General features: G+C 40.5%; 1 protein-coding gene across 16 annotated transcripts in view; it reads left to right on the plus strand.

Moving 5' to 3' along the window:
• The window catches only part of PBRM1 (polybromo 1), a 56,361-nt gene extending 42,321 nt beyond the window's left edge, over window positions 1–14,040 (plus strand). For 9 of the 16 annotated variants that reach the window (XM_015640700.3, XM_015640701.3, XM_015640694.3 and 6 more), the window contains 4 exons: window positions 6,084–6,239; window positions 8,532–8,602; window positions 10,040–10,256; window positions 10,553–14,040. In XM_015640700.3, coding sequence (XP_015496186.1) covers window positions 6,084–6,239; window positions 8,532–8,602; window positions 10,040–10,256; window positions 10,553–10,725 — 617 coding nt within the window. In that variant the 3' untranslated portion in view covers window positions 10,726–14,040. The other 7 variants (XM_015640703.3, XM_033517410.1, XM_033517411.1 and 4 more) reach the window with 4 other exon arrangements.

Here is a 14,040-nt window from a genome sequence, read left to right on the forward strand (position 1 = left end):
AACTAGGGAGTGGGCATGGTTTGACACCTCAGTTAAAAAGGGCCCTTCATTTTCTGATGAAAAGTGGTTTACATTTTAGATCCATTTTGACCCACTGAAAATTTTGTTTGGTTTATGTGCGTGGTTTTAGTTGGTTTTTTACCAATAGTTAAGAAGAGGCAGTGTTGGAAGTGCCTGCATGGCTAAATAAAGTAAAGGGGATTGAGGGAAAGGCCTGTTGTAAGGAAAAACTGTTCAGAGCAGGTCTCTTTCCTGTCTCTTGAGATGTGCTGAAAATGTTCAAATGATCTCAAGTCCTGGCCTATGTGATTTGGGTTTATTATTGAGTATTAGGGTGAATGCTTTAGGCTGAACTTTCAGATACCTCCTCTGGTTCCCTTTGGCAGTGTTAGTCCATTTGTTACTTCTTACTGTGGCAGTCAGGGCATGGATAGGGGCTAGGTAAAACTTGAGTACTTTCCTATGTCAGGTCCTTCTTCAAACCTCAGCACTCTGAAGTCTGATAAAGCTGAACACTTAACAGTAATTTCTCATTCATCAGAGTGTCTCTTTTGCTTTTGTCTGACCATTTTTTGTTTTTTAGCTGGCCAAAAGTAGGTGAGAGTCAGAACAACTGCTTCATCTTTTCCCGAAGTGCTTGCTGTGCTCTGGAGAGGATTTTCTCATTTTTCTACTTCAGGATCTACCTTTAAATATCTTGTGTATTTTGTGCTCAACTGCATCCGGGTTACCTATATTAAATGTAGAAGTTTCTCTGCGTCGTCATCACTCCTTGAAATTGCAGAAGTGGAAAGAAGGAAGGAAATGTCTTTGGAAATGAAACTGGTCTTTGAGTGTATGAAAGTAGTGCTAGAAGCTGCATAAACAGGTTCTAGAGGAGTCAAAAGTGTGGTAGATATTCAAAGTTGTGTCCTAGAGGAAGTGAGTAACACTGGCAGGATGCATAACTTAATTTCCTTGATGAACTTCTTAGCCTTTGTTTGACAGAGGACTGATTGCTGGTTTAGTGGCAGTTTCCATCTTTCACCAACTGCAAGAGAACTCATAGCCCTGCATTCATTGTTGTTAAAAATTGCTGGAGATGTATCCTGTATCCATTTATTCTTCCTTGTTCCTCATTGTGCCAGTCAGACACAACGTTCAGAGTAAACACAGCAGGAGCTTGCATGCCCATGAAGCACCTGGAGTGGGCATTCAGTATTTCTCCTTTTTTGTTTGCTTGTTTTTTGGTTTTTTTTCTTTCTTCTTCCCATGACCCTTTGCCCTTCCCTTAATATAAAATTGTCCTCTGGTCAGATTACCCTGCAGTAGATCTTTTGTTCTTGCAGTCACAGTGAGAGACTTGATTGAGATAATGACCAGATTCATCGTACAAAGGACACACATGGCCTCCAGTGAGCAGCACAATGTGAGTTAGACATCTTCAGAAAAAAAAAAATAACTCCTAGGGGACCAAACGGGGAAGTGACAGAAAGAAGCAGAGAAAAATTTTTGGTTTATCAAACTGCTGCTTGTTATGTTCCCAAAGCTAAGGACCAATATGCACTAGGGAAACTTTACAAATGCTCCCCGATTTTGCCACCACTTTTCAGCTGCATCAGTGGTAAAATACATGAGGAGCCCACAAATGGCCGTGCCACCAGCTGGCACTGCTGTCTGCTCTTTGCAGCACTCTTTAGGGCACACCTGATGGTGGGACTTCAGTTCCCACAGCAGCTGGTAGAGGATTCACCCAAGAGCTGCTGGCCTTGGCTGCAGCTGGTTTGGCTGAGCCAGTGGTGTCAAAACAGGGAATGTTTTGCCATGTCCTACTGCGGACCAAGCCTAGTGCTGGACTGCTGCTTCATGCTGGTAACACTGGTGTTATTATCATCAAATTTGTTCTTTTAATTTTTTTAAAAATTTTTATTTTATTCTTTATTTTAATTTTTTTTTTTTTTTTTTAGAAAGAGATAAAACTTTGTGGAATATTTTTCATGAAAGGTACTCTAAAAGTCTTAGCTGCAGCCACATGAAATCAAATCATATGCTGTATAAAAAAGATTCATCTGTTCTACTTTATATTTGACTAAACTATGCCAGTGTCTGACTAGTCCTTTTTAATGAACAGATAATATTTTGAAATTCTGGGTTACAAAACAGAACTGAAAATCTAAAATACTTTTACAGAGCGGGCAGCTAAAGTTGCTGAGCAGCAGGAGAGAGAGCGAGCAGCACAGCAGCAGAATTCCTCCCCCCGGGCAGGCACTCCTGTCGGGGCTCTTATGGGGGTGGTGCCGCCACCAACACCAATGGGAATGCTCAATCAGCAGTTGACACCCGTTGCAGGTAAAACGTAGGAGCTATGACCATTTTTTCCTCATCCACTTTATCAACCCCCTTCATAACTCTGAACACTCTCTTGGGTCACATTGGAAGCAAAAGCTCAAACTCTTCAGTCCTTCTTCATGATGAACATGCCTAGTGCAGCAGTGGCCTGGTGTCCAGCCTTACTTGCTCCAGTGGAGAGTAGCCTGTGGAAAGTGCAGGGAAGCAGGGTCCTCCTCGTGCAGTGCTCCTGTTCTGGTAGTGTGCAGTCGTGTTTATTCACTCTGCCTTGCAGAGTTCACCTTTAGCCCTGCTGTAGCAGGAGGGCAGCAGCTAAGTAGTCTTCTAGTGCATGCAGCATCTGTGGCAGTGGTAAAGCAGGAGGGAAATTGTTGGGGGTTTAATTGTCAGGGAGGTGAGAGCCAACAGAGTCTAACCCAGATTTTAAATCCAAGCAAAAGCTTTGTAGAATTGCCTCTTATGCACTGGTAAGCAGAGCAGACCAGGATCTAGAGCCATTGCAGAAACAAAGACAAAATGACAACATTGCTGGTTTTATCAGGTTATTTTTCAGAATAGAACTGAGCTTGGAGAACTCTTCCACGAGGTCCCTGTTGCTGGGTGTTGAGCTCGTTACCAGTTGTAATCCGGCTTGATTTCATAGGGAGTATGCTCGGAGTAAGTATTTTCAGGATCAGATCTGAAGACAATGTAGTCCACTGAAGACTCTTGTATGGAAATCAGCCATACGTGGGTGAGAAAATTAATTAGGTGTGACCTGATAGGTTGTTTTCCTTCCTCAGTTTCTAATTAAAATAAGAACTAAATTCCTTCAGTCAAGGTCAAAATAGTGCTGAGTAGATTAAAATCAGTATTTGGAAGGTTTTTGGTTTGAGTTTCGGGGTCTTTTTAGCTTTCCCTTAAGACATTCCAATTACTCCATTTATTCTTTTGTCATTTTTCTTTTTCTTTCTCATCTCACAGGCTGTGGCCTTATTTCGAGCTGACAGCCTGAAGCGTTTTTCATCACGATCTCTAAATCCCCTTTCAGTAAATAGGCTGCATGGATGTTTAACTGAAAGCACATTCCTTAGTTGGTACATGATCTCCAGATTACAAAGCATTTGTTTACACTGAGTTGCATTTTTTTTTGGCTTTTTTTCACTCTGTTTGTGGTAATTTCCCTCTGAACTGTTTGCAGTTGGTGTATGTTTGTGTGTGTGTGTGTGTGTGTGTACACTTTTCTGTGCATATATTAAGAAAAAGGAGTGGAAAAAAGAGTTTCCCAGTGCTGTTCTCTTTTGTGAATAATTTACATCAATCTAGAATATGTAGAAATACCATCCTCTTGTGGTTGTGTTTTCTTAGTTTGGTTCTTAGGTTTTTTGGCACTGAGTCACTTTTCCAGTTTTTGGAGGCAGGTGTTGATGGGCAGTAATACTTGCTGTTAACACTTCCTTAAAACTTCCCCAAAAATGTGCATTCTGCCAGCTACACATGCTACCTTATTTCCTGTGACAGCAAACCTCTATTTCAGGCCATTATCTTATTCAAGCAGATCAACACCCAAGGCTCTTCACTTTGGCTTTGGGAAATACTTCTTTAAAATATATGATGGGGCAGATCCTTTTTAACCCTTGCTACTTTTGTGGCCCATTTGAAAAACAGTCTTTCATCTTTAGGTTTTCACAAGTCCTACTTGGAAGTATCTGGTTCTGTTTGGACCTCCTTCACATCCTTCTCCATCCTTGGATTGCTTATCTCTAGTTCAGAGAGCTTCTCCATCACAGAACTTCTTTATGGCCCCCAGGGCCAGGAAATCTGGAAGCCTTCTGAGATGTGTTTCTCTTAGTGTGTAGCACTTTAATGTCTTCTACATTTAGGTATTGCAAAAGTTTACTTAATCTTATGTTGTTATAATAAAGAACAGGAGAACAAGTAATTTCAAAGAGATCCTAAATCACAGTTGTGGGAGCTGGAAATAGTTTGGCCATGTTTGCTAGTTTAAAATAAAAGTTTGCAGTTCGTACATGGGGTAAGGAAATGGCTGCTCTTACTCAGAATGAGCTACAAGAACTGATTTATCATGGAGATTGGATGGCACCTTTATTAGCCAGTTGTTGAGTATTTTAATTGGAAATGTAGAACTAAGCTTCCATGATTGATAAATACGGGATTGATTCCTTGGAGAGTTTTTTGTTTGTTTGTTTTAAAGCTTCAGAAGTGCATTAACTGCACTGAAGATGTGTCAGCAGCTCAGGGTGCACAGCAAGCACCAGGCAGTAGCTACAGTGTGAAAGCTCTTTATGCCAAGGAGGCTTTTGTTGTGTTTCTTCTTTTCCTTTTTCCATTGGAAGTATGGATTTCCCTGTAATAAAGAGGTACAGATAAGGTTTCTGATATTTGAAATAGGTACCTACAGCATATTTCATGTGTCAGTCTAGGTGCCCTGTGGAAAATGAAGGCTTGAGGGAGATTAGTTCTTTACTTTCTTGGTGTTTTCTACATGTAAAGCTTTTGAGATGAGAGGTTTCTCACTTCTGTAACATCCTGAGGGAGTGACAGGTTTAGCTTTTATTTTGGAGCTGCTTCTCCTGTTTAGACCCTAAGCTGGTGACAGCTTTGTTCTCAGTCAGAACTGATGAAAGTTTTTGGCCAGTCTCATTGCAGAAGTCTCTGTTTTGAGAGTTCCTTTTATGAATTACAGGGAGTGTGGCAAAGACTCGGTGGTTTCTTGGAGCAGACTATAGAAGCCCCAACAAATCTGCATTTCTAACTTATCTCATCTCTCTAGATCTGCTTCTGTCCTCTGTCATCTTTTCATTGTCTTTCCAACCCCTTTTCTTGCTTACCTGGCAATGCATCCATTTAAGTTAATCATTCCAGGGCCTAACAAGCATAGTGCAGTTATACTGTGTAGGTTCACTACATGGATAGCAGAAAATATGAGCCAAAGCTAGAGAAATTTTCTTCCTTCACATGCAGAAAACTAAATTTTTGAGCAGCAGCACAATGCAGTGTTTGCAGTGTCACTGATTTTCCTCTAAAGACACCTTGCAGACATGGACAGTGAAATTCTGTGAGGGACAGGTGTTGCTTTTGAACCCTTTCACTTCAGTCTAACGCCATGAGTGTAAGTTACTGCACAAGTTACTACTACATGAGCGTAAGCCCAGCACTTTAAACCCAAGTTTAAAATCTGCATTGCTGTCTTAGTTCATATTGGAGATGGTTTAATAAAAATCATCTATCACTGCCATTAGTTTCAAGTATGTGAATGTTGGAGGGCTTTTGTGCATCAGTTTTGCATGTGTACTGCAGGAAAATGTCTGGGGCTTTATTTTTGTGGCCTCTGAACTAGCCTACAGAGCAGGGCTGTCTGTGGGGCTGGCCAGTGTTGTGTTTGTAATCTGTGTGCAGATGGCAGAGCTTTAAGCTGTATTAAAACTGCTTGCATTAGTAACATATAACTGTGGCTGAATTTATGCCTTGTGTTAACATATCTGAGTATTCAACATTTATTGCCCCGTGAGAAACATATAAACACACTAAATACTAATTCATCAAAAGTATAGTGTTTCATATTTACAGCTTTTTTTTTTGTTTTTGTTCTCTTTTTTTTTATTTATTTTGCAAGATACTAATTGTAGTATTGTCTTGCTGTACTAAAGGTGCTTTTTTTTTTGTGTGTGTGTGGATAGTGCATGTCTGTGCATACTGTGTAGACCATACTGCATGTTATTGATGCATGTTTGAAATTTGTTGTGTCCTTCAAGGCATGATAAGTGGCTATCCACCGGTGCTGCCACCTTTGCAGGGCCCAGTTGATGGCATTGTTAGCATGGGCAGCATGCAGCCACTTCACCCAGGGGTGCCCCCACCCCACCAACTCCCGCCAGGTATGCCAGGCATCCCAGGCATCCCACCACCCGGTAAGAACCTCATCCTCATTCCCTCTTTATTTCATTGTCATGTACTTGGTTTTACCCATTGTTACAGGAGTTCTCTGCAGCTTGTTCTGGTCCTGGCTTTGGATTGTGAGGAGCAGCACTGCTGATTATGAGGGGTGTGCAAAATACTGGCACAACAGCATGTCCAGTAAGCCCTCAAGGAAAGGGTACTGGAGAAACATGCTGCTCCAGCAGGAGTTTTGCTCCAGTCAAAAAACCCTTGGTAATTGTGCTTGAGTTTATCAGAGCTATGAAAAGCTGAAATCACCCTGTTCCTATCCTTATGTTATTTGAACAGTATCTCTACACTCATCCTTTTTTTATTTGAAGTGGGCTTATAAGTGAAATTTATTGTTCTTGTTCCCTACCAAAGTCTTTTTCAGTGTGTTAATGTCAGACTGCACTGAAATGAGCCCTGTCATGTAAGACTCCGTGGCCACAAGAGTACTGATGTGTTACTGTAAAACAGTGTTCAGATTAAAGCTTGCTGATAGAACAGTGACTGGAAATATGTAGGGACAAGGTTCAGTATTCCCTGTGGCCAAATTTTGAATTGATTTTTGAGAGCATTTCTATTGCATTTGCTGTATTTTTACCACACTTTCGATTAAAAGTGAGGCTTAAATGAAACATTTTACCAGTGTTAATGCCATTAATATGTCCCAATTAAGGGGAAAAAACATTTATCTGCCCTCTTGATCTGTTCCCTGCTTGACTCATTTTTTATTTCTGATAATTCATGTGCCCATGAAAAAGATGTGCTATCCCTCTATTCAGCAGTAAACAAGCTGTGGACAAAATTGTCTCATCTGCCTCTCTCTATCCCCTTGCAAATGTTTTTATCAGAAGCTGTTTTAAGAATTTTATCTGTACATAAATTACTTGAGTTGGGAAGTTTTTGTTTGCTTGCCTGGTGTTTATGAAACCCATCAGCATTACACGCGCAGCTTGGCTGGAGCACACGATTCCCTGCGATGGCACCTAGAGGGAGCAGGACAGCAGCTGTGCAGTGACATTAGCACACATCAGCCAAACGTGTGGGAGGTGAATCCAGGACAGCACATCCCTCTGAAAGGCTGCTCCCACCACGGTGGGCTGGATGTTTGTGATACAACTGATGGGATGTGGATTAGTCAAGTAACAATCTGGGAGTGCAGGACCCCACGTGAAGTGGTGCTGAACTGGGCACAGCAGGCTAAGGGGGAAGCCGTGCTCTGGTGCTGTGATGGGGAGGGTGCCCTCCTCCAAACCCTTTCCTTTTGGACTAAAAATAATTCCACAGCTTGTGTTACCAATGTTTTTCCCAACTTCTGACATACTGTTGGTACAGATGCATTTAAAATGGGAGCTGTGATCAAATGGAAAATGCATTTGAATAATGCTTTAGTGAGTGAAACCCAGTAGCACATCCTTTGATCACTGATACAGAAATCATGTATTTAATTCATGTAAATTAAATCTTCAGGAAGAGCACAGTTAGTCTGCAGCTTTTCCAATGAGTGAACATGAGAAGTGGCACAAACAGAAAGAAAGCAGCAGCACGCATAACTTTCATTTTTTTCAGACCTGAGCATCTGTATATAAAATGTCAGGAACTACATGATTCTCATTTAGATCTGTACATTTTTGTATGTAAGACTGACATGGTTGTGCTGCATTCTGTGCAGCAGGGAGAAGTCCCAATATGCTTGAGAAAAACAGCTTTTATTTTTTTGACATTGATTTTAAATATTCATTGTTCTCTAAGGCTATTGAAGCTTAACCTGCAAGTTGCACTTTGTATTAGTGACATCTAACAGAATTTATGAAAGACCTGAATTTCATCTTGCTGTGAACATTTTATAAAACTGAACACAAGGAAATGTGAAGTGTTGCTAAAGCAGATCAGCATTTCCTTTCTTAAAGGAAAGACTTCAGGAAGATCCTGTCAAGCCAAAGGTGTATATTATAAATGAAAAGATGCAATCATGCAATCACTAAGTAACACAAAAAAAGCCTGAAAAGCCAAACCTATTCACTTTGCATTTCTCTATTTAAAATTATTCAACAGGCCACATATCAGTGTTTGGTAGTTGTCATGTTGGCTTCTTTTTTTTTCATTCAAAAACTTGTGAAGTTTTTCACTGGGGGCAAGGGGAATATTTGATTGTTGTACATCTACTTAAAATAACTGTGAGCAGTGATATCAAAGTATTAATTCTTTCTATAGAAGACCAAAGATGTATTTGTCACTGCTCTGAAGTAAGACTAATTATTTTATATTTTGGAATATAGGTGTTATAGGCCAAAATGTGTCCCCTATGGTAGGCACTCCAGCACCAGGAGCAAGTCCTTTTGGACAGCAGGTGAGTCATTTTTGCATTATTTATGAGGCTCTAAGGCTCAGAATCAGCATTTGAGCAACATCCCAGTTTAGACATGTAAGGATGCACATAGGCTTTCCCAGGGAGAACAGAAATGAAATGTTCTGATGTGTTTAGAGCCAATTGATATCTCACACTTAGAGAGTATGTCTGTATTTGATGGTGGCATTGTTGTTACACTCAGGTGGTTTGTTGAGTGAGGTAACTTGAATACAAACAAGGCAGTGTTTTGTCTCACTTTTCTACTAAACTGTGTAATTTCAGCATACTGTGAAACTGCTGGTAATTTAGGTTTTGTGTGCTTTGTGACACAGAGAGGACACTGCCCATTTTATCAGTTGATGCATAGGTAACAGAATATTCATATTTCACAAACTGATGAAGCAGATGTTCATTGGCAGTTCAGAATTTGTGAGCATGGGTAACTGTGATGATATGACGTTTCTTCTCAGTGATTAATGAAGATTAACTGTTCAGATAATTTCCAATTTTATTGACTATATTTTTGCATCATAAAGAGAAATGTGGTTTTGGCTTGAGGGTGTAAAGAAAGGGAGGGAGAGTTGCTGTGCACAGGCAAATAGTGGTAGGATGGGGGTGGGGGATGTTTTAAACTAAAAGAGGAGAGGTTCAGGTTAGATGCTGGGAAGAAGTTATTTATTCAGAGGCACTGACACAGGTTGCCCAGAGAAGCTGTGGCTGCCCCACCCCTGAAGTTGTTCAAGGCCAGGTTGGATGGGGCTTGGAGTGAGCTGGTCTAGTGGAATGTGTCTCTGCACATGGCAGAGGGTTGGAATGAGATGGGCTTTAAGGCCTCTTTCAAGCCAAACCATTCTGTGATTCTATGAGTACTAGAAGTTAAGTGGTAAAGTGTTGATGTTGTGATGTTGAGTTGAGTTATTCCAGACAACAGGATGTCTGTGCTAAGAGTTCTCAGTACTGCTGGTTAATCACAGTGGTAGGAATTCTTCTGTGTGACTGGGAATTTTCCTGCCTGAGATTTTTGGCTGACAGTGATTCTGTGGAAATAACCCAGTTGTCCAAGGATCTGTGTCAGTTTGGATTAGATGTTTTAGAGTTAAATCTTGCACTTCACAGACCACAGTATTTCAGATCAAATTGGAGAAAACAGGAAATGAAAAGGAGATAGAAGGTGTAATTAAGGCTAGGAGAGAAGAGATATGGTGATGATAACCAGAGTATATTTACATAGATCAGAAATAGGAACAATATCTGTTGAGTATGAAAGGTTGGTTTGTACTTCCATTCTTGGTGCATCTCCCGGCCAAAATGTGCATCTCCAGGGAAATTTTCTCAGGCTTTTGCACGTAATCTCAGTTGAAACTCCATTGCATGAGGATGCCCCGAGGCTGGGGTGTGAGCTGTGGGGTGTGACCCCTGGCTGGCTTTGCATTTCAGATGGGGATCCTGGGCCCGCCAGGCCAGCAGGCGCCCCCGCCGTACCCAGGGCAGAGCCCTGCCAGCCAGCCCGTCATGCAGCAGCCCAGCACCCCCATGTTCGTCTCCCCTCCACCAAAGACACAGAGGCTCCTCCATTCTGAAGCCTACCTGAAATACATCGAGGGGCTCAGTGCTGAGTCAAACAGTATCAGCAAGTGGGACCAGACCCTTGCAGGTAAGGCTTTGGCTTCCTCGTAACCCATTCTTTTTGCTTTTATAGCAAACGTGAAATAAAACTGCTGTTTGCTTATTAAAATATATCCATGCAATTAATTCCTAAAGATAAATCAACAGACTGAGAATATATATGTTATCCACAGGCAAACTCCACCAGTGTTGTATAAACTGAAGAATCAGTGGTATGGGTTTAAATACTAAGGGCAAAAATAGAGTATCTTCTATTGTAGTGTTATATTTACCTTTTTCTAGAATAAACCAGTAGGTAATTGGAGCATTTCTTGGGTTTTGCAGCACGGAGACGAGATGTGCACTTGTCCAAGGAGCAGGAGAGCCGCCTGCCCTCGCACTGGTTGAAGAGCAAAGGGGCTCACACCACCATGGCCGACGCGCTGTGGCGCCTGCGGGACCTGATGCTGCGCGACACCCTGAACATCCGCCAGGCCTACAACCTGGAGAACGTGTAGGCACAGCAGCACTCCTGCTCCAGGAGTTCATGGGACAATAGCTGGTTTAGTTACTGGGTGGGAAGAGATAACCAACAATAATTTGTATTGCATTTTACTGTACATTGCAAGACCATTTTTATATAAGGACACTTTTAATAAGCATATTTCACTTTTTGTTATATTAAGTTGACTTTATCAAATACACAGATTTTTTGCATATGTTTCCTTTGTTTGAAAGGCGATTTCATAATTGGTTGAGTGTAGTCAAGGATTCACCTTTCTTATACTTTATTGCTGAGAATCTGATGCCATTGTTTTTATATAAAAAAAAAAAAGGAAAACAAAGTATTTACAGATTGATACAGTGGAATGTGAATTAGTCATAGTTTACATCCTATAAGAATGTGTGTACCTGTGCTTGTGTGTGCTGGCCACTTTGGGCAGAACTGCTCGGGTGTGAACAGGGAGGATCTCTTAAAAGAAGCTAAAGGTAAGATAAGCTTTGGCACTAAGGAAAATTGGCATTCCAAGTCAACACTGAGATGGCTGGGTGGGCCCCAGCAGCGCTGGAAGTGCTGGTTGGACAGGACAAGGATGTCTCGACTGCTCATGTTGTCCAGTCCTGTCCAGTTATTTAACTGTGTAGCCAAGGCCATTGTGATCCTAAATCAGTACCACAGTCCCTGTACTGGCAGGCCCTTAGAGAGGAAGTGTTTCATCTGCCATGGCCTGTGCTGGGGGTTCTGCGATGTCCCCAGCACTGGGACAGGGAAGCTCCTTCCCTGAGAGATTCTGTCTGTGCTGGAGGAGGTTCACAGAACTCGGAACCAGCCCAGGTTTTGGAAGGTAAGTTAGGGGAGAAAAGTGGAGTTGTTCTGTTAGTGAAGTAATGTGATGTTTTTTTAAATTCACACATACTCTGTTCATGATTGGGCATTGTAAGACATTTTTGTATGCTTTCTTTAAGTGTATTCATTAACCTTAGTGAAAGTTCTGCAATGCAAATTTGAGTGAAATTTGATGCTTAAATTAACCTGAAAGTAAAATACTACTGTATGGTATGGTATGTGTAAGGTCAGCATACCCAGTACATTGGAGAAATAGAGTACTTGCATTGCAGCCTTCAAAGGGTTTGGGTTGTTTTTTTTTCTTTTCTTTTTTTTTTTTTTCTTTTGTTTTTGTTTTTTTTATCTAAGTAAAGTAGGTATTGACTCTTCTTGCCAAATTTCAAGGTTGTGGCTGCCTTCTGCTAAAGATTTACCTGTCCTCATAACTAACCAACCTTTTGGACTACAAAGTTATTTGTTTAAAGGTAAATCCTTTCATTTATTTAATATTGGGAAAAAAATTAATACTTTTGGATTGCTTTTAGTAACTGGGAAAGCTCTATGAATTTGGGAAAAGTCAGCAGCAATGTGGGCACTGCAACTCAGCCCAAATTAACTGATTTACTGATACACTTCATTTATGCTAGAGATGTTCATCATGTGGAAATGAGTTCTAAAGTCTGTTAGTACAGAACATTTTCATTTCAGTATATTTGGCAGAAGGTTAAATTAAATATTTTCCTTCAAATACTGGATATCTTGGGGTTTGTTTTGCTGATGTAATTAATACTCATAAGGGAAGTGACACTTGCAAGTATAAACTGTGATTTAATTTTACTGGCCAATTCCTCTCCCTCTCCTATTGAAATCCTCCAGTCAGTCATTGCACAAAATACCCCTGGTAATTACAAATAGGCACTTAAAGACAGTTTAGGTCAGATGTGCAGTGGATGTGAAGGAAATGGAAAAAAACAACACAGAGGGAAATGACAGTTTTGAGCTCTACAAGTAGCACACCCGTGGTACAGAAATTCTTTACTGGCCTTTGTAAATTACCAATTTTATTTAATAAAGTAGAAATTGAATAGTCTTAGACCACCCCTATAAAATGTGTTTAAGTTACCATAGGTTTTGCAGTTTTTAGCCACAAAGATGGGATGTTGAAGTGAATCAGGCAGCAAAATCCTAGTTTTTGAGCATTTGGAACTATCATGGATTGTACTAATACACCACCAGATTCTCCTACTTCTCAGCATTAACAAAAATTACACCAAAGAACCTGGGATGAATTTTAATTAAATTATTGTTTTTATTTATTTTCTTTTGAGGACTGGATGGGACTCCCTTTGGAGCCTGTATAACTCAGATGTTTAATTTATCTGAAGGTCAGTGATGAGCAGATGTGCAGCACTGGCTCTCTCCTGCTGAGCAGCCGAATCCCTCCTTTCACTGCTCTTTCTGGCCCAGGAGCAAGAGATTGGAAGTGCAAACAAAACCTGGCTCCTCCTTCATCAAGGCAGTGCAGAGCACTACCACTAAGCCACTGGGCTGGCCCTGATCAATTATTTTAAGCCTTATTTATTTCAAAATCGTTTCTCTCTAAACTGGAGGCATTTCAGTTGATTGCAGTGAAATTTAGGATATAATGGCTACAGTCTAGAATTCAAAACCAGCAAAAGAAACTTTTCTCACTCTGGTTTAAAAAAAAAAAAAAAAAAAAGACATGTCTATCTGTCTTTTTCTCTCTCTGTGGGTGTTTGAGCCCCTCATCTGTTTTTCACTGCCGTTCATTGTACTAGCGTAAACAAAACTTTCATATTAAAATAAAAGGATGTGTGGGCAATGGTTGGCTTCTGTGAGAGTGGAAAATAGATAAAACTAGGACAGGTATTTTCATAAACCAGTTGGAGACAACTAATAATTATTTGTTCTCTTCCTCAGTCCTTCCCTTCCATGAGAAAATTTACTGTTTGTGTAAAAATTCAAAACGTTGATGTTGGTGACTTTTTTTCAGCATCTGTTTTTGTACCTGGTTTATCCATGCTTGGCTTTTCATTAGATCTTGTACTCCTGAAGGCTGAGCTGCTAACCAGGTTTATAACATGTATGTACCATCACTTTGTTTACCTGTGTCTTTTTAATTTGAATAAAAATAGTTTGCAAAGTGTTTTGGATTAACCAGGTTTGACTGTTCCATTAAGATTTCTTAGGATTTTATTTCAAGTAATTCTGGCTGTTACTGATCCAGATGTTCTCAAGTCCTTGGTACATGTGTGCTTGTGTGTGGATAAAATATCCTTTTTCTATTGTCCTGTGTTTTTTTGAGATGTGCCTGTAGGTGATAAAAACAGTGGTGTTGAGAATTGAGCCATAATGAGCATGAACAGTGAACCTTGAAAAATATGTGAAGCATTGGGAACCAGCTGAGTGGAGGTTGTAAGATTCAGTCAGTCCCAGATGTCCCTTTATTAATTGGATTGAAAATAAACAGCAAGCCTTAATTTCA

The sequence above is a fragment of the Parus major genome, chromosome 12 (genome assembly GCF_001522545.3).
Source record: "Parus major isolate Abel chromosome 12, Parus_major1.1, whole genome shotgun sequence".
Taxonomy (NCBI): domain Eukaryota; kingdom Metazoa; phylum Chordata; class Aves; order Passeriformes; family Paridae; genus Parus; species Parus major.